Consider the following 26288-nt stretch of genomic DNA (forward strand, 5'->3'; position numbering starts at 1 on the left):
CAGTTCTCAAGGACGTACACACACGATCTCAACTGGCTTATCATCCGGACAGCATCTCTTTTTCCATTCTCCCTTTTTCTGCTGAGTGACTCGCGTGCCCGCTCGTGGTGTGAAGCGTGTGTCCGCGCCATTCTCCGACATGCACTCTAACAATGCAGCCCTATTTCTGATACCGTGGGGGGCAGACATGTTGCCGTGGGCAAATCAACATACAGGAAACACTGGTTTACAATAAACTCCATTTGTTAAAAAGTTTATTTCACGTGTGATTTCCTGTTTTCGTAACTTTCGTTAGTGACAAAATAGAAACACAGTCGGACAATCTAAGTGACCGAGTGACATGATCAGCTCAAAGGTGGAAAAACAAGTCAAATTGTGATGTGTGTGGCCACACTGAAAATGCCAGTTTCCCCAGTTATGAAACCAAGGCTGTAAATGCATTAAGGTGCTACAGCACAGTACAGATGTGTTCAGGGAATTGCAGCACACGAAAGCATTTCTGTAAACCACAATGCACCTACAGGAAGCTACGATCACCACAGTCCATCTCTACAGCTTCCTGAGTGTTGATCACAGTTGTTACCATTTCATGCCCATGACTTCAAACATCAAAATGAGGACACTGTGTCTGATTATGCTTTTTCATGGTGAGTGGGTTATGATTTGCAACTTTTATTAATTTTCATAATGCTATTTTTATATCATAAAGTGTCTAAAAGGGATAATAATTTCTATTCTTTTTGAAAAATGGAAAGAAGATTAGAATGCCATTTGAGGGGCAGTTTTTTTTTTTTTTTTAAAAATCTGTTTCAAAAACAAAGTTTAATATTAAACTGTAATTTTATCAATAAATCTATCTTTATTAGTAAGTGAAATAGATAAAAAAATATATGTATGTAAGCTTCTGTAATATTCTTTAGTCCTCATGGTGTAACTGTGCCATATTTATAAGTGCGTGATTTTTTGGATGTGTTTATGATAACCATTTCATTATGTTATATTCTATCATCATGTAATCATTCTTACTTCATATGTGAAATGTGTGTAATCTGCCTACGATGAGGAAATGTGTTACACACAAAAAATATTATGATATTTACAGACACAAATTTTATTTCACGTTGGGAAATGTCTCAAGCCAACCCACTTTGAATTTAGATTTTTCATTGCTCAGGATTATAATCTGTGTCAAAAAATGAAATGAGATCAATTAAATTGAAAGTTGAGTATTTTCAACAACCTGAAACCAGTGCATTGCTGCGGCTATGAGCAGTTTCATTCTAATTTGACTCTTGTCTTTCAGCAAGCCTTCAGCTCGAGTGTGACAGAAGGGACATAAAGGAATTTATTGGAGGCCAATTCATTCTTATCTGCAAGTATGACACAAGCCGGTTCCGGTACAGTAAAAAGTACTGGTGCCGAGGGGATTCTAGAAGCACCTGTGAGATTTTGGTAGATTCAGAAAGTAAAACTAAAAATACACACAGGGCTCACATAATAGATGCAGGAAGAATAGGTCTGATTGTGAAAGTCACAGATTTCCAACTTGACAACGCTGGAGTATACTGGGTTGGGATTGACAAAGTGTATGCTGACATCATGACTTCAGTCAATGTGGTCATCACTGAAGGTAAGAATCCCCCAATCACAACATGAGTTTTTTTCTTTTTATTAGATTAGACTAAGTGCTACAGCAGCAACTATAAGACACACAGCAGATTTAAGAATATACAAGAAATAAGAAATAGGATAGAATACAAGAACTATGTCTATTTGTTGAATGTATAGAGAGTTTACACCTACCGAAGTCAAATTCCTTGTATATGTAAGTATACTTGGCCAATAAAACTGATTCTGATTCTGATTCTGAACAACTACTCAAAAAATATACACAGGAAAGAATGTACAAACGTATATGCAAGTGGCAAATAAAAATGTACGACCTACTCAAATAGTAACTTAAGAAGAAAATTCTGGAGCGCTCGGAAGTGCAAAGCAAATCATGAAGAAGGCAAACATAGATTTAAAAGGCCGCTTTGTGCCGATACGCGTGTGTTGCTTCCCAGTTCTATTCTTAATGTAGACTTCAATATGAAATAGCCATTTAAATAAAGGCTTTTTTAGTTATTTATTTTTTCACAAGAAGAGCCTTGGACCTTTTTTCCTACTAAAAAATATAAATACTATAAATACTACTAGTATTTATAAAGATGTAAGTAAATCTATGTATGTGCAAGTTGCACTATAGTCCAGTATTGTGATGTACAGTATATGAATCTTATCTAACACTCATTGTTGAGGTGCTAAAAAGTTTTGTATTGAATGTGGTAGGAATGGTATCCAGGATGGTGGTGATGGCGCAGTGGCTATGACACGTGCCTTTGGTTGGTGTGGGAGAGCTGAGTTAGAGTCCCGCTGCGATACATCAACCAATGTGTCCCTGAGCAAGACACTTAACCCCTAGTTGCTCCACAGGCGTACAACCTCTGATATATAGCAATTGTAAGTTGCTTTGGATAAAAGCGTCAGCTAAATGACATGTAATGTAATGTAATGTAATATCCTGTAGCCGTCATTACGACACTTATGTACTGCTTATGGACTTGTAGTCCTGTTGTCAAGCTGCATTCTAAATCCGTTGCTTTCTTCTTTGTGCCAGTTCCAGTATCTGAGCCCAGTCTCCAGCCCTTGGGCTCTCTGGTGGACAGGCGGACATGTTGGGGTCAGCCAGTGACCGTGCGCTGTGGTTGCACAAAGGGCACTGGCGTTCGTTACGCCTGGTACACACACCACCAGGATTTTCTGCTTCACCACTCGTCAGACTTATACCTACACTGTGGCACAGTGGAAACGTTCAGCGACTATTACTGCATTGCCAGTAATGACATAAGCAGTCAGCGGAGTGTTATCCTCTCTGTGCAGGTTCTGCTGCCTGCATACAACAGCTGTATCTACGTCGTTCATATACAGGGTGAGAACAGATGTTATGTATTCTCTACTATAAATATCAAAGTGTAACGTCTGTCTGTGTGTTCCAGTGACTCAACATTTCCAAGTCAGGTTTGCTATTGCTGTGGCTCTGTTTCCTCTGTGTCAATGTACTTTTCACACTTCTGTTTTTTCCTACTGTTGTGATGTCAGTAACAACTGACATCATTGGGGATCAATAAAGTATCTATCTATCTATCTATCTATCTATCTATCTATCTAAATATACTCCTCAGCCATTGGTTGCAGAAAAAAACCCTACTTTTTCATTGGGAATATTGTTTTTTATTATTGTTTTTTTTAAATGACATTGGCTGTTTATTGTTTATACTGGATTATAGCTTTCATTGGACATTTTCAAAGCCTTTCATTTTAAAATCAGAATGGTCCAATATTACCTGAGTGACAGTCTAGATAGTTAGATATTAACTCTTTTTTTCTGGACCATTCTGATGTAGGATTTGGAATTAAAAGGCTTTGAGAAAGTCCAATTAAAGCTATATTTTAACTCTTTTTCAGGCTGATCGGAAAAGAAACGAAACTTCCTGTTTAGACAGACTCATTTCACCTCAGAGTGATAGCACACCACACCCAGACTGTCACTCGAGTGATATCAGACCATCCTGATATAGGATTTTAACATTAACTTTTTTGAAAATGTCCAATTAAAGCTATATTTAAACTATTTTTCAGAATGATTGAAAAAACAACAAAAAAAAACCCTCCTGTTTAGACAGACTCATTTTGGATTGAAGCCCTTGTATGCAGGATTGGACTTTGGTGACTCCTAGTGGCTGTTTGGGCAAACAGCAGTGCACAGGCCTACCACCTGACCATCTGACCCAGGACACATACACCGCACCAGTTTTCAATGGGATTGTCTCGCTTTTCTACAAATGTGCCATCAGATTTACATGTTAAAGGTCCCATGGCATGAAAATTTCACTTTATGAGTTTAATTTAACATTAATATGCGTTCCCCCAGCCTGCCTATGGTCCCCCAGTGGCTAGAAATGGTGATAGGTGTAAACCGAGCCCTGGGTATTCTGAGAAAATGAAAGCTCAGATGGGCCGATCTGGAGTCTTGCTCCTTATGAAGTCAAAGTGGCAGTTGGTCAAGTCCACACCACACCCCCACCCCCCCACCCCTCCCCCCCTCTCTCCTCCTCAATAGCTACAGACACAGAAATGGCACAAAAAACATGTACTAGGTTCTCCAGTCAGTGCCCTTGATCAGGGCACTGGCTCAGATCTGGAGTTGGTCCCCGGGCGCTGTCATTGGCTGCCCACTGCTCCCTTGAGGGATGGGTTAAATGCAGAGAATAAATTTTGCTACATGTACGTGTATGTGACAAATAAAGTACCTTACCTTACCTTACCTTACGTCCTAAGGAAAGCTCATTGTGGGATTGGCTCTGGTGGCTGTAATTCTGCACCAAGGCTGAATTTCCAGAAAGAGACTTCAGATACAGTATTAGGGGACCAATAAGGTCTATATAAAAGAGACTTCAGATACATTATTAGGGGACCAATAAGGTCTATATAAAAGAGACTTCAGATACAGTATTAGGGGACCACTAAGGTCTATATAAAAGAGACTTCAGATACAGTATTAGGGGACCACTAAGGCCTATATAAAAGAGACTTCAGATACAGTATTAGGGGACCACTAAGGTCTATATAAAAGAGACTTCAGATACAGTATTAGGGGACCACTAAGGCCTATATAAAAGAGACTTCAGATACAGTATTAGGGGACCACTAAGGTCTATATAAAAGAGACTTCAGATACAGTATTAGGGGATCACTAAGGTCTATATAAAAGAGACTTCAGATACAGTATTAGGGGATCACTAAGGCCTATATAAAAGCATCCAAAGAGCACCATGTAATGGGACCTTTAAAGATAAATGAATCATACCAATAAATAACACGTTTCATAGAATGCACTGATAAGGTATGATGTGTTTTTGAGGCTGTTGTGAAATCCCTATTGCAAAGTACAAACTCAATATTTGCAATATTTTTCCTTTTAATCATCAGGCCAACCCATTTATGACTGTGCCGACAGAATGAGCACCAGCACGGTCAAAACTCCACCTGTGACTACGTGCCAAGCTACCGTGAAAATCCAATCGGACACAAGAAACAGTTCTTTACTCATCAATCAAACTGATCAATATATGTTTTTCAACAGGTTAGACTGTACTATAACTTTTAGATTTGTTCATTAATATATCTTAAAATGGATCCACAAGTGTTGCCTGAAAAGCAGTCACTAATCAAATCTTTGTTTTTTTATACAGAGAATGGACAGGAGTGCCTTTGTGGTATACATTACTGCGTTGGGGTTCTTTTGCTTCCTTACTGATATTTCTGTGCGTAGTGCTCAAATGTACTAAAGCAAGACACAAACGTACCAAGAAGAAGAGGAGAGTTCATGTGAGGCGAACGCCCCGGTTAGTAAATTGACCTACAGTTTACACTGGTCAACCTGGTCTCACAGAATTCCGTGAAATGAACACGGCCCCTTAACTCAAAATCTGACATTCTGAATATAATAATTAATATGTTAGGCCTAGCATAAATTGATATTTCAAAAAAGTCAGTTATTTGCTCATTTTGTGTTTCTCTGTTCTGTGCACCATCCAATATTACCAGGTTCATATTGTGGAATCTGTTCTGTATGTCTGAATGATAAATGGTGCTAATAAAAATGTAACCACACATTTTTTATTTAAAACTAATAATGCAGTGTGATGTTAAATCAAACTAAGTCCCACACATACATATGCTCATGTTTTTTCCCTTTAGTCTTTGCTATTAACATTCATCAACCACAACATTAGAAAATTGCGTTTTTAAATAACGATGAGTGGAAAATAAATTAAAAAAATGCTTCTCTTTGTAAGTAGTTTTATTTATTTTTTTAACAACAAAACAAGTCAAAACAAATGCAAATAAGTCAAACATAAGCATAAAACACAATTTTTTAATTATTGGTATATTTATTGTACAAATTCTCACGTAGGCTACAACGTGCAGCAAGCTTTCACTTACGCCGTGCAGTAATTACCTCGTCACTTCCGGAGGCTTCAGCTGATTGTTTTAAACGTTATTACGGTGTATAACTTACTAGAACAAAGCTGAGCTACATGTTGTTGCTGGTGACTAAACCTACGGAGCCCCCCTGGTCCCACTTTGTCAAATAAATTATTTATAACTATCTTGTGGCCTCGAGATACTATCTCGTGGCCACAAGATACTATCTTGTGGCCTCAAGATAGTATCTCGTGGCCACAAGATACTATCTCGTGGCCACAAGATACTATCTTGTGGCCTCGAGATAGTATCTCGTGGCCACAAGATACTATCTCGTGGCCACAAGATACTATCTTGAGGCCTTGAGATAGTATCTCGTGGCCACAAGATACTATCTCGTGGCCACAAGATACTATCTTGAGGCCTCGAGATAGTATCTCGTGCCTGTCCACGATGGTTGATGTTAGTGATATGAGGACGGATAAGGTATCTACATAGGCCTATCTAATGGACTGTGATAAAAAAAATACCTCTCAAATCAGTTATGTGGAAATGAAAATACATCTATAGTCGGGACTCAATATCATCTCCAGACATAAACTCTCTGGGAATGAATACAGCTTTTTAATCAACAGGATCGTTGACAAAAGGACATGACATGTTTGAGAAAAAAATATATACCAATACGTTTTTTTATTTATGCAGATAACAAACTGCATTAAAATGCGCCTGATACAGACTGAATGAATGAATGAGGAAATGAGTTTCTTGAAGAAAAACTGCTCCCGACCAGGTTAGGTTCATAGGCTCAGTTACCATAGTAACTGACTCTGAGGTTAAGTTACCTCTCTTTCTGAAACGAAAAACCCAGAGTTTCCTTCAGCTCAGGGTTAACAAACTCAGAGTTTTCACTAAACCTGCTTTCTGGAACGGACTTCTGGCCGAAATAGACCCGAAATAATAACATTAAAAGAAATACAAATAAACCATGATAAGAGCTGAGGCCTGTACTACGAATCAAGATTTATATATAGGCTAACCACTTAAAAATGCCCAATGACACGTAACATCATACGCTACTTTCCATTATTGTCATCCGTGCTTTTTTCTTAACATCTATAGGCTGAATAAAGGTATTTTTAATTAATATGTTAGGCCTAGCATAAATTGATATTTCAAAAAAGTCCGTTATTTGCTCATTTTGTGTTTCTCTGTTCTGTGCAGCATCCAATATTACCAGGTTCATATTGTGGAATCTGTTCTGTATGTCTGAATGATAAATGGTGCTAATAAAAATGTAACCAAAAAAAAAAAGTCTTTTATTTAAAACTAATAATGCAGTGTGATGTTAAATCAAACTAAGTCCCACACATACATATGCTCATGTTTTTTCCCTTTAGTCTTTGCTATTAACATTCATCAACCACAACATTAGAAAATTGCGTTTTTAAATAACGATGAGTGGAAAATAAATTAAAAAAAATGCTTCTCTTTGTAAGTAGTTTTATTCAACAACAAAACAAGTCAAAACAAATGCAAATAAGTCAAACATAAGCATAAAACACAATTTTTTAATTATTGGTATATTTATTGTACAAATTCTCACGTAGGCTACAACGTGCAGCAAGCTTTCACAGACGCCGTGCAGTAATTATCTCGTCACTTCCGGAGGCTTCAGCTGATTGTTTTAAACGTTATTACGGTGTATAACTTACTAGAACAAAGCTGAGCTACATGTTGTTGCTGGTGACTAAACCTACGGAGACCCCCTGGTCCCACTTTGTCAAATAAATTATTTATAACTATCTTGTGGCCTCAAGATACTATCTCTTGTGGCCTCGAGATACTATCTCGTGGCCACAAGATACTATCTTGAGGCCTCGAGATAGTATGATGATGATGAGCAGGATGGCACATGCAACAATAATGTCACAGGCCCTGTCAGGTGCAACCCTCAGACCCTTCAGACACTGAAATCTTCCCTTTAGTTGCCCAAAGGTCATTTCAATGCGTGCCCTTGTCCTGGCTAGAGCTGTATTGAAACGGCTTTGTGGTCCAGGGTTTGGGTCAGGGAATGGCATCATGAAGTACTGCCTGCAGGCATAGCCCCTGTCACCAAGCAGGATCCCGTCGTAAGCACCTGGAAAATGCAGTTTTGTTAGGCTCAGAGTAAAATTATGTAATAAAGTGAGCTTGAAATATAATCTTTTCCTTACCACGTTCAAATAATGTGCATAAATGTGACTCTCTGAAAATCCTGGAGTCATGCACAGAACCAGGCCATTTGGCTTCCACATTTGTGATGTGGAACATGGAATCACGCACCATCTAAAATATTGGTAATCCATCAACTGCATACTTTTTGATTACATTATTTATATATATATATTTCTAATCTGGAATATTAAGAATTATAATAGTAATTTACCTGCACATTTACACTGTGAAATCCCTTTCTGTTCACAAAATCCCCTTCATTGGGGCCAGGTGGGGCCTTGATGGGGACGTGTGTGCAGTCTATGGCACCAATCACGTTAGGGAAGCCTGAGGAACAAATACTGTAAATCCCAGGCTACTTTTTGGCATGATCATGGTTGCATGATCTTCATTAACAATTATGTACCTGCAATGGCAAAAAAAATTTGCTTCACAGCCTGTGGTCTTAAGTGGCTTGGAAATACGACAAAACCCCCTAAAAACTGTTTGAGTGCCAGATAAACTTTGCGAATGGCACGACATACAGCACTTTTACACAAGTTTTCGGCATCTCCAATGGTGTAAAGGAAAGTGCCACTCGCAAAGAATGGCAGAGCAATACAAACTGTTTGTGCAGTTGTTAAAGCCCGACTCCGACCAGTCAAACTTTTAACGTGTGGCTCCAACAAGTTTATAATGTAGATGAGACCCTCCCGAGAAAAACAATATCTCTCAATCAATAGATTATCGCGCTGCGCTAAAGGATCCTGTCGATCTCGCAAAATGCGATTGATTCGAAAAGCTCTTTGAATTATTCTGGCACCATCAGCAACATGTTCCTGACGTAAAAACGGACAAGACATGGCTGCGACAGACTTCCCATATCACCTCCGTTTATATAGCCGGGATCTAATCCTGTTGACATGAAATAAGCCTGTTCGTTTAAGATTGCGCACCTGTTGCTATGACAGCAAGTCCAGGATGAGTGTCGAAGAACTAAACAATCCAAGATAATGCCAAATCGTCAACAATCAAATCCAGCTAAGTGAGTTAGCGACGTACGAAGAATGGGCCCCCTGTCTTGCTGTGTTACCAATAACAGGTAGCCTACAGCTAGAGTCTCTCGATATTATTGTGAGTGAGAGTGACCCAGACCAATGTAACAACATATTCTGTTTGTCCCCTCAGCTTTTCTAGAGGATGTTTAGGTCTAGTGCTCTGTAGCCTATAGCTAATGTAAATTAAGATGTGTTTTTCTTAACTTGACATGGTTAAATAAAGGTTAAATAAAAAAAATGTATGTGTTAGTTGATCCAGATGTGTCATGTCTAGTCCCTTTGTCAAGTTTCTTTGTTTAGTTGGTTTCATGTTTCTGTTGGTTTTCCCATTTACGGTTTTATTTTGAAGTCTTTTCTCCCTAGTCTTGTCTGGTTTTTCTTCCTGTCTTTTGATTTTCCCGCCCTTGTGATTGTCTGATGTGTTTCACCTGTTCCCCAGCCCTAGTGTCACCTGTCCCTCGTTTCCTCATTACCCTTTGTATTAAGTCTCTGTGTTTCCTTTGTCTCTTGTGGGATCATTATGTTCTGTTTTCTGTGCTGTTTGGTCGTTCCTGTCTTCCTGGAGCCTATTGCACAAAAGTAAAATAAAGAAATCCAGGATAAATGAAAAAGCGCAGCTTGACTTAGTGTGATCCACTCATCGCGGCTTAATCGGTTGCACGTTTGCCGAGCCAGGATAAGTAGGTGAAGCTATGTCAAGCCAGGTGTACATAGCTGGGATAAGTGCACGTTCACGGATTTCTTAAATAGACCACGGTATCGATCACAGATTTACTGATGCAGAAACGGAAAAGACGTGTGCAGCATATGTTTCACCCGCTGAGCAGCAGCTTCTAATGGAAATTTACGAGGAAGTGAAACATAATATGCAAAAAGGGAAAAACGGCTGTTATCAAACGGAAAAAAAGCCCGACAGACAATAGCGGACCGACTGAATACGTATGGATTTAAAAAATAATCTAGGCCTATTAGTCACTCCACGTTTTAATTGCTTTAATATGCTTGTTTTATGTGTTGGTTTTATTGCTGTATCTGTTTTTATGCGCTAAATGTGCTGGTTTTAGTGTAAAGTGTCTTTGAGTAGCCTCTAAAGCACTATATAAATAAATAAAAAATAATTCTTGTTCCTGGGAAATTTATAAGGACTAGGCTTAATTTCAAAGCTTATTCATAATGCGACAATATGTTTTACAACCATATGCACAGATCTCCATAAGCTATGTCTAATTTTAAATATCCTTCTACAATTAATGTTCATACAGAACAAGCTTGACTGGACAAAAACTAGAAAAAGAAGTGACTTCAATACACCCTGTAAGCATATCTGTAAAACAATGTAGCCTGTTATTATTCATGTTTTTTTTTTTCTCACTCCCAAGATGACAATGACAGCCCCAAAATAAAATTATTAAGAAGCTTTGTGGCATTCCACCACATTCTCACTCCCATTTGGTAAAAAAGGACGCTTGATCAGGTGCCATTGTCGTTATTATTCACGCTAAAAGTCCCCTTTTAGAGTCCGCTGCACGGTGTGGGAGGATCCCCCTGCCTCCCCCCTGCCTCCCCCTGCCTCTCCCCGCGTTGCATGGGCAGGGGCACATTTCACGGGGACAGCAGCTGAGGAAAAGCCCATTTCCTCATCCCACTTTTTATCATTACCATCTCAACAACTGCAGTAGTAGGAATTAAATCAAACTCGTGACAGCAATAGTGACAAGTAATGCATGTTAATAAAATGAAGCAGAACACATTCCGAAGACAACGGAATAACTGTTAAACACGTTTATTTCGGATCAGAGTGGCAGCTGATTTAACACGTAAGACTCCAGGATTAATCTTAGCCTTAGTTTTTGCTAATAAACTTTGTTTTCTGAACTGAACTGCATTTGGGTCCAAGCCTTGCTACTTCCCTCTGTGACAGGATGTCATCTCATTCTTACACGTGATTTGTTTAACTGCATAATGTTCTTTATACTTCTGTCTGTAGTTTCCCTTTTAAATAAAATAAGCATCAGGGTTTGCTTTCTTTTCCTCTGTGGTTAAATTAGGTTTCGGAAGTCAGGAATTTGCTACATCACCAGTGTTATGCTCTCATGTAAAATCCCCCTTTTATTTGTTATAAAAATGATATGGAATTAACTGTACATATTATTAATTTTGTTTAAAAGAGTGTGAAACACATCTGAACTACTTTCTACGGCCTGTTAATCATGAATCGATAACATAGGCAAGGCAGCTTTATTTGTACAGCACCTTTCAGCAACAGGGCAATTCAAAGTGCTTTACATAAAACATTAAAGAGCAGTTAGAAAATGATTAAAAACATTAAAATACAAGAATAAAATTGATAGTGCAGTATAAGGATTTAAAGAACTGAGAGATAAAATACGTGAATAAAAGTTACAGTGCAGTATAAGAAATTAAAGCGCAGTTATTGAGTGTCATCAATGCAACTTCAGTATAACAAATGAAGGCAACATCAAAAATACAGGTCTTTAGCTTTGAACATAGGCAAATTAAAGTATATACTGTACGTGTATTTTTAGCACACACCTGATGTCAGTAGCAATGTTCACCACAAAGCCATCACCACACACCCTTCTTTCACACAAATGAAAGAGGGAGGGGTGTTTCAGGCCCTGGACCTTTTTTACAGCAGAAAGTCAAACTCACAGATCCTGACACAAACCACTCAGCTCTCATCATCTCCATCATGTTCCAAACTAGGTCCTGATGAAGACCTAACTTCTAGTATGTTGGCTTTATTTTGAAACATGATTTGAGAGACAATTGGACGAAGGAGTGCGTACAGACAAAAATGTAAAGCATGCTGTTGCTTGTGTGGTGTTTTTGTCTTAGTGAGTGTAAACCAATTACAGGCACAACTACAGGCTGTAAATTCTATGATTTTGCTGGCTATGTGCACAAGGATAGTGTCTTCAGAGTATATAGAAATGCAAATACCTCAGCAAGGTATTTGGAAACTAATAAAACAATGAATCAGTGGTGGGGTGTTTTATGGCATGGAAGTGATCTCAGACCTTCAGATGTACAGTAACTGTGGTGTAAAACTGAGCAGTGGTCTCTAGTCTCAACCCAAGCTGAGAAAAACCGTGAAAAGGGGACATTTCTTAGAAACACTTAACTTGAGCTCAGGAAGTATACTCACAGGAAGTACATCACTTCCTCATACTATAAACACCCTTATTATAAACAGACAGCTAAAACATATGTAATGTATGTTCTGTTTGTTTAGAGACAAGTTGGAGCATACTGGGCAGTTTTAAACAGGCTCACGTGATGATTGGAATATGTACTGCCCAAATCACCAGTTGTGGAATCTAACTTGTAGGATACATTTACCCAAGTAGCTACTGACCGCTACTTAAGTAGCCTTCAGTTATAAGGTATATGTAGCCTACTTTTCTTAAATATAATCATTTCATGCTACTTTGTATATTTTCGGCTCAGGAAAAGATATGCGTCACTGATTACCGATATGGCCACGCCTGTTTCCGACAAGAAGCTGCAGCCGTCAGGAACATCCCACATTCACCATCGTGGATTAGCAGCAGCCAGTGATTCTTCGCGTTTATTGGGTAAGTCTAAACACTGTTCCTATGCTGGAACAAACTAACGGTTACACCGCTAAAACAAACCGAAAACAGAACGGCGTTACCATTTGAACGTGACTAAAACAATATAATATTAACGTGTGTTGAAGTTACGTTAGTTAAACCCAACTTGGTTTGACAGGAACTTGCGATTTCATTGATAGTATAATAATAGGACTTTGGGTTAGATTTTTTTTTTTGTGACAGTTTTCAGTGATTATGAGGAGCCATATGAGAGAGAATGTTGGTGATAATTGATCGTTGTCCAGGTACATTAACATAGGGGGTAATGAGGAAGAAAACGTTAATGTGAGATAACTTCTATAATCGTTGGATTTCGGTTTAGTTTTTTTGACAGGCTTAAGTGTTCATGACAACATATGGCCATGAGAAATATGGTGATGATTGATAATTGTTTAGGTACATTTAACCACGTTAAAGGTCCCATGATATGTCATGGTGCTCTTTGGATGCTTTTAATGTCTTAGTGGTCCCCTAATACTGTATCTGAAGTCTCTTTTATATAGACCTTAGTGGTCCCCTAATACTGTATCTGAAGTCTCTTTTATATAGACCTTAGTGGTCCCCTAATACTGTATCTGAAGTCTCTTTTATATAGACCTTAGTGGTCCCCTAATACTGTATCTGAAGTCTCTTTTATATAGACCTTAGTGGTCCCCTAATACTGTATCTGAAGTCTCTTTGATATAGACCTTAGTGGTCCCCTATCTGAAGTCTCTTTTTTTTTTTTTTTTTTTTAAACCATGTTTTTATTCAAGAAAGGCCAAACAATACAGATCTAATCATTTGGTTACAGTGTCTTGATTTCTTTTTTTGTTTGAAAATGAATCCCATCCCACCCACATACTGCCATTACCAACAAAACAAAAGCGAGAAAAAATAAGTACAAAAATAAAATAAAAAATAATAATGATATGTAATGAGGTTGATGGAGAGAGCAGTTCCCACTTCGTGGGGAAATCACATCAGGCATCAGACAACGCATCTGTGTGTATTGGGTAGAGCTGTTAGGGCCTTATATTATCTAGGGGGAGGGTGTTAAGCCTCTCAAAGTACAACAACAACCGATCCCATATCTTATGGAACGTATCAGTCGATCCTCTAGAGAAATACTTGATTTTTTCTAATTTCAGGAATAGCATCAGGTCGTTAAGCCAGACTGATGAAAATGGTGGTTCAGGAGATTTCCATTTCAGTACTATCCTTCTACGGGCCAACAGGGAGGCAAAAGCAAATGCGCTTCTCTTGTTAGTGCTCATTGAGACCTCACTCACAAATACACCAAAAATGGCCATTTCTGCCTTCAGCCTTACATTTGTGCCAAATGCCTCATTTAAAATTTTGCAAACCGTTGACCAAAATTCTTTTAATTTTGGTCCAAAACATATGAGCCATGTCGGCTGAAGTAGAGTTACAGCGGTCACATCTGTCATCAATGTCTGGGTATATCTTGGACAATTTTGATTTGGTATAATAAATTCGGTGAAAGACTTTAAATTGTATCAAGTTAAGGCGGGCACAGGAGGATGTGCCATTAACTCTACTCTGAGCGCAGTCCCAGGCTGTATCAGATATCTCCATCCCAAGTTCTTCAGCCCAATCAGCTCTGATTTTATCTAATGACACTTTTCGAAAAGATGAGAGTGTTGGATATATTTGAAATCTGGCCTTTATGCTGCACAGGAGTTTGTAAGATATTGTCCAACCCCGAATTTACTGGTAAGGCTGGGAAGGTTGAGCACCATGTTTGAATAAAGTGACGGACCTGGAAATATCTAAATAAATCTGACCGTTGTAGTTTACATTTTTTAGTAAGATCATTAAAGCTGCCGAATAGACCGTCTATATAAAAGTCACTACATCTGAGAAGACTCTGTGCCACTGTGTAAAGGTATGGTCCAATCTGGCTGCAGGAAAGAGGTGGTTGTTAGAAATAGGGCTACACATAGAAAACTCAAGAAGTTTGAAGTGTCACCTAAATTGTGCCCCTATTTTGAGAGTAGAACGTACTACAAGGTTTGGAGTATACTGTGATGGTGAGAAAGGTAGTTTTGCTGTAATTAAAGCGGAGAGAGATGTTTATAAACAGGAGTTTCCTTCAACTTGGCACCATTCTCTTTCTGGAAACTGAAACCAGTATTTAACTTTTTGTATGTTTGACGCCCAATAATAATTCCTTGAATTGGGAAGTGCTAGACCACCCTGGCTCTTGGGTCTCTCTAGGAATTCTTTCCGGATTCTAAGATTTTTACCATCCCACAGAAAGGAAAAGATCAATTTATTTAAAGACTGAAAACAGGATTTGGGCAAAAATATAGGGAGACACTGAAACAAATACAAAAATCTAGGTAAAACATTCATTTTTATACAATTAACTCTACCTGTGAGAGAGAGGTATAGGGCTGACCATCTCTGAAGGTCTGATTCTAATTTTCTCATGAGAGGTTTGAAATTCTTTTTGTAAAGATCAGAGAAGTTACGGGTGATCTGTACGCCTAAGTATTTAAAGCCAGATTTGGAAATACGGAAGGGGAGTTCATTATCTGAAATCTGAAGAGCCAAATTATTGAGTGGAAAACATTCACTTTTAGACAGGTTCAATTTTTAACCGGAGAAAAGCCCAAAAATATGTAACAATTCCACAATATTAGGGACACAGGACACTGGGTCAGATATATAGAGCAATAAATCGTCTGCATATAGGGAAATTCTATGTTCAACTCCCATCCTGTGGAGCCCGCGTATGCCGTGCGATGCTCTCAACTTAATCGACAGAGGCTCTATAGCTAACGCGAACAGGAGTGGGCTGAGGGGACAGCCCTGTCTGGAGCCCCTCGACAGAGGGAAAAGCTGGGAAGCTAATTTGTTAGTTATCACTGATGCTTTTGGGGAAGTATATAACAGGCGGATATAAGAAATAAAATTAGAACAAAAGCCAAATCTTTCAAGGACGGCAAACAGATAACCCCACTCGATTCTGTCAAATGCCTTCTCCGCATCCAGGGAGACGACCACCTCTGGAATCTCCCCGGACGCTGGAGAGTGCACAACATTCAGGAGTTTGCGAATATTTATGAAAGAGTGGCGGTCCTTCATGAATCCGGTTTGGTCATTTGAGATTATATGGGGCATTACAGTATCCAATCTTGAGGCAAGGAGTTTAGCTAATATCTTTACATCTGTGTTTAGGAGTGAAATTGGCCGATACGACCCACACTCAAGCGGGTCCTTACCGGGTTTCAAAATGAGTGAGATAGAAGCCTCTGTTAAGCTCTGTGGTAGGTTTGCTTGAATCAATGAATGATTGAACATTTCCAGAAGGATGGGAGCTAGCCGGGATGAGAATTTTTTGTAGAATTCCACAGGGTAGCCGTCTGGCCCTGGGGTTTTGCCACTTTGCATTTTCTGGATGGAATCAGAGATTTCCTGAAGTCGCAAGGGTTTGTCCAAGTCAGTTCTAACAGCCACATCTATTTTAGGGATATCTAGATCATTGAAAAACTGTGACATGTTTGATGTATCTCGTGGAAATTTAGATGTATACAAGTCAGAGTAAAGTGCTTTAAAAGCATTGTTTATTTCCACTGGATCTATTGTTGACTGTGAACCACTGCGAATCTGTGGGATCATACGAGATGCTGAATTACATTTCAACTGGTAAACTAACAAGCGGCCTGCTTTTTCCCCATGCTCATAGTAGCGCCCTTTTGACCAGAGGAGGTGTCTCTCTGTTTTTTGTGTCGGTAATAACTCGTACTGCGTTTTCAGAGCAATTTTGTCTTTATATAGTTCCGGAGTTGGGGCCGAGGAATACTGGTGGTCTATTTTTCTTATAGAGTTGATAAGTTCTTGCTCCCTCTGTTTTCTTGCTTTATTACGTGATATGGAGTATGAAATAATTTCTCCCCTTATGACAACTTTCAATGTCTCCCATAAAGTAGATGGTGAGATTAAGTCTGATCTGTTGAACAACAAAAACTCATCAATTGCCTTAGATACAAATTCACAAAACTGTTTGTCTGCCAATAAGGCTGTGTTCAGTCTCCAGTTATTGCGCTGTGCTAGGTTTTGAGAGAAAAGAAAATCAAGAACCACAGGTGCATGGTCTGATTCTACTATGGCAGTGTACTCCACATTTTTTACAGAAGGAAGGAGCGTTTTATCAATAAAAAAGTAATCTATTCTGTATGTATGATGGACGTGTGAAAAGAAAGAGAATTCCTTTTTATGTGGGTAGAAAAACCTCCATGGGTCCACACAGCCAGTTTGATCCATGAAATCACAAAGAGCCTGGGACATTTTGGAACGTGCTAAAGTTTTAGGATTGGAGCGATCTATAGCTGGGTCAGTCACAGTATTCAGATCCCCAGCAAGAATGAGCCTATGTGAATCTAGATTCGGAATCGAGATGAATTTGTTAATGAAGCCAACATCATCCCAGTTAGGGGCATATACACTTATAAGTACGACTGGGGGACACTATTATGAACCGTCCCTGAGGATCAGAGATCGTTTTTGAAGGCGTAAACAATATTTTTTTATGGATCAATATTGCCGCTCCCCGTGCCTTGGTGTTAAACGCAGAATGGAAAGTTTGTCCAACCCAGTTTTTCCGGAGCCTAACTTGATCCGCTATGGTAAGGTGGGTTTCTTGTAAAAATGCTACACCTACATTTAATTTTTTCAGGTGGGAAAATATCCGTGCTCTTTTAATCGGCCCGTTCAAGCCCTTAACATTCCAGCTTATACATCGGGTGGAAGACACGCTTACTTCTGCTCTACTATCATTTGTGTCATCAGACATGTGTCTTGAGAGGGAAGAGGGGGAGGGGGTGGAGAGTACACCCCATGGCAGAAAGGCGGCCGTTCGTCAACAACTCATCCAAAATAATAGTCATACAAAATGTACAAAAATCCCCTTTGGCAGTATAAAAACCCGTTTTAACACAGCGTGAACAAAAATTGGTTGTGTCAATAATCAAACCCATCCCAACAGTAAAAATAACATAAAAATATCCAATGTCTGCATCCAGAACATAGGCAGACAGCTGGTCCCCTACTGGATCCTGAATCTTCCGGGGATGCATTGTGTCTTAACTAAACCGTTAACCTACGGGAGAGCCTTTGACCTTCTAAAAGTTAAACTAGAAACAGTTTCAAGGTAATCAATATCGCCGTCTAACATTCGCCACATCGTCACGGGCTAATCCGGCAGTGAGCTTGGGCAACGATAGTAACGTTAAACAGTAACATTTAGCTAACATTAATATATTGCTTAGTGTAACATTAGCCACCACCGTTATAGCATAAGTCCCAGTATAGAATGGTCCCAAACAAACAAATTCACATAACACAGATTTACCTCAAAATGTTCGCTTAAGTCCTTTTATAACAGTTGGTTAAGACAACCCATCTCCTCAAGCACAGTTCGGTCCGAAAAAATTAACTGCGATAAAAATAGCCGCTGGCAGTCAGCCAAAGTAGCCACACAGCCACTTCGTAACAAGTTCAGAGCAAAGCTGTCAAGCAAACTGTCGGGTCACTCTGGGGTCATCACCTGTTGATTGTAGAACGCCTTGGCGTCCTCCGGTGTGTCAAATGTAAGTGTATTTCCTCCGAAAGAGACTCGCAGGCAGGCTGGGTAAAGCAGCTGGAATTTTATTCCCTTCTTGTAAAGTGCTTGCTTGATGTCGTTGAATTCCGCACGTCTTCTTGACAGACTGACGCTGAAATCTGGGTATATTCTCAGGTTAGAATTCTTGTATTTCAGGTCATGTCGTCTGGCCCATCGCAGCACTCGCTCCTTTTCCTGGAATCGTTGGAAGCATACCACACACCACTTGGACAGCTCCTCCACCAGCTGGCCCATGGAGATTCCATCATCGTTGTTGGAGGAGCATTCGTTAGCAGGGGAGGCCATAGTAGCTAGCTTGCTAGCAATGGTGTTCCGCGTCGTCGATTATTTGTGTGTAGAGGTGCTCATTATACGTTTGTGGCTAAGTAACACTTTAATATCCGTCGTTGTTCAGTTCTACGGCGTTAAAAACACCTTAAAGGAAAGTTCTAAGCAAGTTAGGTCGGAGCTCGTCTCTCGTGCTTCCTATTCCAGCATGGCCCAAACCGGAAGTCAAATCATCTGAAGTCTCTTTTATATAGGCATTAGTGGTCCCCTAATACTGTATCTGAAGTCTCTTTTATATAGACCTTAGTGGTCCCCTAATACTGTATCTGAAGTCTCTTTTATATAGACCTTAGTGGTCCCCTAATACTGTATCTGAAGTCTCTTTTATATAGACCTTAGTGGTCCCCTAATACTGTATCTGAAGTCTTTTATATAGACCTTAGTGGTCCCCTAATACTGTATCTGAAGTCTTTTATATAGACCTTAGTGGTCCCCTAATACTGTATCTGAAGTCTCTTTTATCCCCATTTCCTCTATATAAAAGATACTTCAGATACAGTATGGGGGGTATGGGGGACCATAGACAGGCTGGGGGAATGCATATTAATGTTAAAAAACCTCGAGGTGAAATTTTCATGCCATGGGACCTTTTAAGCTTTTTCACGTTAAGCGTTTTAGTATGTCCCCATTTCCCCACCCTGAGTATCTACCACTGTTGTCGGTATAGATCTATTAATATATAGATATATGAATGACGCGTTGCCGGCCACAGTCTGTTTTAATGAAGGAAGACGGAGGCAGCAACATACAAGATTTCTGCTCATGTTCAAAACTTTGTGCACATTTAAAATATATCTTATCTGTGCCCTCTGAGATTTGGAGGAGTTGTGATATTTAAAAAAAAATAGTGATAACAGGCTATTACAAGAATAAAAAGTACACAATATTTCAGAAAATAATCCACCTGCACCATAGTCTGCTGTGCATTACGTGATTGCTCTGCTGATACGCTAGATCTCAGACCTCCTGACAGACTCAGAGACCCATTTTGAGACTCTGGTCTCTGAATGAGACAGAGTTTAGGTAAGTTGCTGTACGCTGCTCTACATCGGAGGTGGAAAACCGAAACTACGGCAGTAATAAACGGAGCACAAACGGGACACATCTGCCACAGCATGCCCACAGCAGAGCGCATCCATTATAAACCTAAAGCTGCAGCAGCTCCGTGGTCTGTGCCGCTGCTCGTCTCTATTTTCACAGCGAGAGTGGACACTAAGCGACACACAGGTCTGCTTCAGAGCTCCGTGTGTTTGAGTCTGACCCATAGGCTGGAAACGTCACGTCACAGAAACGTTTTCCCCCAATTAGGAAATGATTGACAATAATCATCAATTCAATCTAATCAGGTTGACAAGTAGCCTAAACGTGTGGCTGAGGGGGCGCCCTAGGATGATCGTGTTTAATAAACGTGTTTTATTTTGCTTGTCATTCTAATTCTATTATTAATGAGAACAGGCCCGGATTGGCTAATCGGGAGCACCGGGATAAATTCCCGGTGGGCCGGTCTGTTTTTTTGGCCGTGAGGGCCGTTGTTGTCATGGCACTGGGTTGAAATATGGATACTGTCCCTAGGCTGCCTGCACTCAGAGCAGCCCCACTTTTTTATTTATTATTTTACTGCAGTCCTGCTCTTTTTATTTATTATTTTACCGCAGTCCCACTCTTTTTATTTAATATTTTCTCGCAGAGTGCAGCCTGCAGGTTAATGATGACGTGATTATCTTTTGACTCCCTGGCCCCGCCCCCGACATGGCACCTTGCAAGTTGCTCAAAATAAAATAAAGTCAGATAAAAATGGATAACAGGAAGCGCAAAGGCGGCACTGAAAAGGCCAGAATAAAAAAGAAGAAAGCTTTGGAAACTGACGCGGCCAAATGTTCTAAGCTGAGCACATTTTTCCTCAAAAAAACAAATGAAGACGACGAGGCCGGTAAGTAAGCTAACGTAAAGGTAGTTAGGAGCAGTGCAAGATGCTAGCGACCGCGCAAAACAACATTTTCTGCAAACCACCGTTTATGTATCAAACGTTTTCTTGCAGCTCTTCAGCAGCAGCCGCCTCTAGTCCGGTTTGCTGCTAACAGTGAAGAGCAAAGCCCAGTAACGTTACCAAGCTCCAGTCATGAGCCCAACACACCAGAATGGGCAGGTAGGATTGTCATTTAGAAGAACTAATAGTAGTGAAGAGCCCTGCTCAGTGAAAAATGCCCTGAGATAATTAATGATACCTGGTGATTCAGCAATACATTAATGAAACTGACTTGACTTGATTTGAAAACTTTGTAAAAAGGGGATATTTGTGGTGAGAAATAAATGTAAAAAATGTCATTTAGTGTCAGAAACAGAGCCAGGACCCAGTTGTGAAGAGACTATAATGCGCTCACTGTGAAAGACACAGGTAAGCTGCTGTTGTACCATAGTGTGTGAATAAGCAAACATTATCACTGAAAACAATGCTTTTCTTACTTTGTATCTTACTTGTTTCCAGTTCAAATATCGAAATATTCTTAATTCAAGATACATTTACTAGACAAGTGAAATGGCATGAGAAATTATGTAAAAATTAAGTGATTTTGTTTTTTTGTTGCTTAAAACAAGCTAAATCTAAAAGAATTATTTTTCTTCGATTTGCCCTTAAAGGAACACGCCGACTTATTGGGAATTTAGCTTATTCACCGTAACCCCCAGAGTAAGACAAGTCGATACATACCCTTCTTATCTCCGTGTGTGCTGTAATGCTGTCTGACGGCTCCAGCGGCATCAGGCCAGCACAGATCCTGCAGGTAACTGGTTCCAACTAGCCTATTGCTCCAAATTGTGACAAAAGTGACAAAATAACGCCAACATGTTCCTATTTACATGTTGTGATTTGTAGAGTCACAGCGTGTACAAAAAACAACATAACATGAGACACAGCCGTCTTCTTTAGTAAACAAACCGGGAACTATATTCTCAGACAGGCTTGCTGCGAGCATATCACTCCGCCCAAGTACTATATTCTTCCGCCTGAGAATATAGTTCCCGGTTTGTTTACAGTTAGAAGACGGCTGTGTCTCATGTTATGTTGTTTTTGTACACGCCAGACTCTATAAATCACAACATGTAAATAGGAACATGTTGGCGTTATTTTGTCACTTATTTGGAGCAGTAGGATTACTGGAACCATTCACCTGCATGTTCTGTGCTGGCCTGATGCCGCTGGAGCCGTCAGACAGCATTACAGCACGCACAGAGATGAGAAGGGTATGTATGGACTTGTCTAACTCTGGGGGTTATGGTGAATAAGCTAAATTCCCAATAAGTCGGCATGTTCCTTTAACTGTTAAAAAAAGCATCAATGACAATGTTTGCAGATGCACTCAACTGTTTACTATGCTTCAGATTCATGTGATAAAATTAATCATGTTCTGTCTAGAGAATTAGATTCGGTGTATAAGTGGGTTAGTGGAAACAAATTAGCATTAAATATTTCCAAAACAAATAGTATGATCATCGGATCAAAACAAAAATTTATGCTAGGATCGGAAGTAAAGTTACAAATAGCCGGACAAGGAATACAACAAGTAGAAAAGGCTAAACTGTTAGGTTTGGTTATTGATAGTAGTCTCTCATGGACAGAACACATAAATACGATTGTTAACAGAATAGGATGTGGCATTGCAATAACAAAATTTTTTTGTCAATATGTAAATCAGGAAACTTTAAAAATAGTAACAGAGTCATTAGTATTATGTCATTTGTCATATTGCACCGAGGTGTGGTCCTCTGCAACTAAAAATAACTTAACTAAAATTCAGGTCGCGCAAAATAAAGCAGCAAGACTTGTACTGGGCTGCTCAATTAAAACAAGTAGAGATTAGATGTATTCCACTCTTTCATGGCTCACTTTACACCAAAGAATAACAGTTACTTTAGGTACTATGATATATAACACATTGACAGTGAAAATGCCGATTACTCAGTTTAATCAATTAGTGTATTGCAACTCCGTGCATAATCATAACACTAGAAAGGCAAATACTGGTCCTATAACAATCCCTTATCCAAAAACTAAATTTATGATGAAAACTGTCATGTATAGAGCTATTGTCATCTGGAATAACATTCCTATTGAAGTGCGTCAGCTTTGTAATAAGCGGTCATTTAAAAGAAATCTTAGATGTTTTGTGTTGATGTAGGTTTTTATTAAAGTAATTATATTAATATTGTATTAATATTTAGTCCTATTAATGGAAACTAGATTGTATATATGTATGTGTTTGTGTATGTATGTATAGATATGAAATGTGTATATGCGATTTTGTTATGATTTGAAATGTGTATATTGTTGTTGTAATGTAATTTTTTTTTTTTTAGAATGGACCCCAGGGAGACTAGCTGATTGCATAGACTTTCAGCTAATGGGATCCTCAATAAATAAACAAATAAACAAATAAATTATTTTTCTTACCCCATTGGCATATAATGTAGCTTGTTTTAAGCAAAAAATCACTTCATTTTGAGGTGTTTTTTCATACTTGTTTAGTAAAAATGCAAATAGATTCTGATACTGTCCTGTTATTTACTGTTCTAATAAATCTTCACTGTGAAGCAAAACTTAGGCTACTGTTTTTGCACTGAATTGGAAATGATATTTTTCAAAAATACAATGAATTACAAGGCTGTAGAGAACAGTGCGCCTATTGCAGACTTATATTCTGAGGTTTTAATTACATTATTTTAATATAGTCAGTCTTGAACTAAAGTGGGCCGGTCTAAGGCATGAAACTCCAGTGCTGAAAATGAGTCCCAATCCGGCCCTGAATGAGAAGTAGACCTAAGGGGGACACGCTGCCCCCAACACATTTGACGCCCTAGGCAATCGCCTAAATCACCTGTTTTTCCAAATTCATGGTAGAAATCCACAATAATACCTGTGCCTAAAGTCTCGAAGGCTGTAGCCCTTCGAGACTTTAGACCAGTCGCACTCACTCCACTCTTAGCTAAGTGTATGGAGAGGGTGGTCAGCACCCATTTAATATCTTCTGTTGAGAATCAACTTGACCCCCTTCAATTTGCCTATAGGCCACACAGGGGCACAGAGGATGCAGCTCTTACTCTTGTAAATCAAATAGCTAAACATTTGCAAAAACCAAAATCGCTTGCTCGGGTTCTTTTTATTGAGTTTACTTCTGCTTTTAATACTATACAAATTGACATTCTTTTAGAACAACTTCATAGGATGAATGTGAATGGCGGGCTCATTCACTGGATTAGAAGTTTTTTAACTGACCGCCCTCAGAGAGTGAAAATGAATGGGGTTTACTCAGATGAGCTTGTTATAAATACTGGAGCACCACAAGGCTGTGTGTTGTCACCTCTGTTGTTCTCTATTTATATAAATGAAATGACTGTGCACAGCACCAATGTTAGTTTACTTAAATATGCTGATGACATGGCCTTGGTAGGACAGAAAATAATGCAGCACATGAGGAAGCTTACTTTAGCCAAGTTACTTTATTGCAGGACTGTTAAATTGGAAATTAACGTGACTAAAACAAAAGAACTTATAATACAAACGAAACCGAGAGGGGCTAGTAACTTCAACCCTGTTGTACTTAACAGCCGGCCTGTGGAAGTAGTTGAAAATTTCAAGTATTTGGGTACAATCATTGATCACACTTTAAGTTTTAATGTTTACTCAGAGTATTTTTAAGAGAGCTAACCAACGGTTGTTTTAATTAGAAAATTGAGGAGTTTCGGGTTCAGTCAATGCATTCTTGAGATGGCATATAGGGGCCTAGTAGAAAGTATTTTACAGTTCAATATAACTGCCTGGTATGGTAATCTGAATGTGAAAGATAAAAACAAGCTTTCCAAAATTGTTAATATTGCAGGGAAGGTGATTGGCAAGTCACAAAGGCAGCTTGGGGATGTATTTGATAATGCAGTACTCAGGAAGGCCAGACAGATATCAGCAGATACCCTACACCCACTACACTTGGAGTTTGAGTTGCTTCCATCTGGCCGTAGATTCAGGGTTCCAAGGGCGAGTCGGAACATTTATAAGAGGTCTTTTATTCCCCATGCCATACATGAACTTAACTTAAAATGTTAAATGTGTTAATTGTAGATCAAAACCTACCTTATCTTAATTGTCTGCACTGTTTTCCGTTCCTGTTGTTGCATGTTGATGGTATTAGAGTTGTACTGTTAACTGTGTGTATTTTAATGTAATTTTATATTGGTGTCATTCATGTCGGAGAAGTCGAAGACAAATTTCCACTAAGGTGGACAATAAAGTCTAATCAATCAATCAATCAATCGCCTATAGCAATCGCTGGTCCTGGTTACTGCTATTGGCATATTTGTATTTCTCTTTGTAAAACATATGCTGAATTTGCCAGGCGAACCTGTCGCTAAAGACAAGGTGTAAAATAGCTCGGTAAAATTAGGCACATAAACAATTTCACGCTAGTTAGTTAATATTGATATAGTTTGAATGTGGTTTGGGGTGTTGTTTTCTTAGGCAACTAAGGACAGGACTCAACATATTTGGGACCATTCGGTATTTATGGAATGGACCACCGGAGGAAAATAGGGGAGGGTCATTTCTTTTTATTCTTTGTTGAGGGGAGGGTCACCCAACTTTTGTATTCATAAAACAGCAACATTTCAAAGTGCCTTGTTTGGTGCATATTTATCCATGTAGCTCTCAGTCTCGGCCCCCGCTGGCAACAGCAGGATGCAAAAAAACAAAAATTACTGTTGCACTATGTCTGGACACCTTGCCGTGCCAAGGTTGCAATAAAGGTTTCCTAAATGCCATGTATATACGTTTGATGTCAGCTTAGAATTTGATTGCGGGTTTTGTGTAGATTTGGTCTTTTATACGTTTATTCCACTAAACGGCGAAGTGGAGAGGCCTTGTTCACCCATTTGGAGCTGGCTGTTGAGTGTGACGTTCGTATAGGACTTGCTGTATGGAGGAAATATTTATTCATAATTCAAATTAAAAGTTCAAAGAGAAAACGAAGAGAGATCAAATAAAAAATATTATTTTTTCATGCCATAATTACATTTGAAAAAGGAAACTGAAAAAGCAAATTTGAAATGTAAAATGATAATTTGAAAATGTAAAGTTCAATGTTGTTGAACGGAGGTTCAGTTGAAAACCCCAAAACAGCTAAAACTATATTACTGCTTTTCAAATGTATTAACTAGGGCTGTCAAACGCGAATTTAATCGCGAATAATCGCCAAATTTCTATAGTTAATTGTGATTACTCACATGTTTAATCACATGAATAAAATTGTATTATTATGCATTTCAGAACTGTTTTTAAGTACATATTGACAATGGAAAGCAATTCTTACCAATGTATCTTGATTGGGAATCAAATCAATGCAAAGAAAGTTACTTTATGAACTT

The 26288-nt window shown here is 39.0% G+C and overlaps 3 protein-coding genes across 3 annotated transcripts in view; 2 read left to right on the plus strand and 1 right to left on the minus strand.

Annotated features, from left to right (window-relative positions):
- The first annotated feature begins 511 nt into the window (after nucleotides 1–511).
- Nucleotides 512–5555, plus strand: LOC114558234 (uncharacterized). Its single transcript, XM_028582065.1, has 5 exons — nucleotides 512–647; nucleotides 1304–1630; nucleotides 2660–2971; nucleotides 5032–5185; nucleotides 5295–5555. The coding sequence occupies exons 1-5, from the start codon at nucleotides 512–514 to the stop codon at nucleotides 5458–5460; spliced, it is 1095 nt and encodes a 364-aa protein (XP_028437866.1). The 3' UTR covers nucleotides 5461–5555.
- Nucleotides 5556–7853: 2298 nt separating this feature from the next.
- Nucleotides 7854–9089, minus strand: LOC114558235 (putative nuclease HARBI1). The gene is made up of 4 exons (XM_028582066.1): nucleotides 8654–9089; nucleotides 8459–8574; nucleotides 8247–8358; nucleotides 7854–8170 (listed from the first exon to the last, which is right to left on the minus strand). The coding sequence occupies exons 1-4, from the start codon at nucleotides 9087–9089 to the stop codon at nucleotides 7854–7856; spliced, it is 981 nt and encodes a 326-aa protein (XP_028437867.1).
- A 3718-nt stretch (nucleotides 9090–12807) lies between these two features.
- Nucleotides 12808–26288, plus strand: part of LOC114558162 (sushi, von Willebrand factor type A, EGF and pentraxin domain-containing protein 1-like) — a 191074-nt gene continuing 177593 nt past the window's right edge. The window contains exon 1 of the mRNA XM_028581946.1: nucleotides 12808–12883. The gene's annotated coding sequence lies outside the window, so the exon portion shown is untranslated. The remainder of the gene's footprint in view (nucleotides 12884–26288) is intronic.

Source organism: Perca flavescens, chromosome 7, assembly GCF_004354835.1.
Source record: "Perca flavescens isolate YP-PL-M2 chromosome 7, PFLA_1.0, whole genome shotgun sequence".
NCBI classification, from domain to species: domain Eukaryota; kingdom Metazoa; phylum Chordata; class Actinopteri; order Perciformes; family Percidae; genus Perca; species Perca flavescens.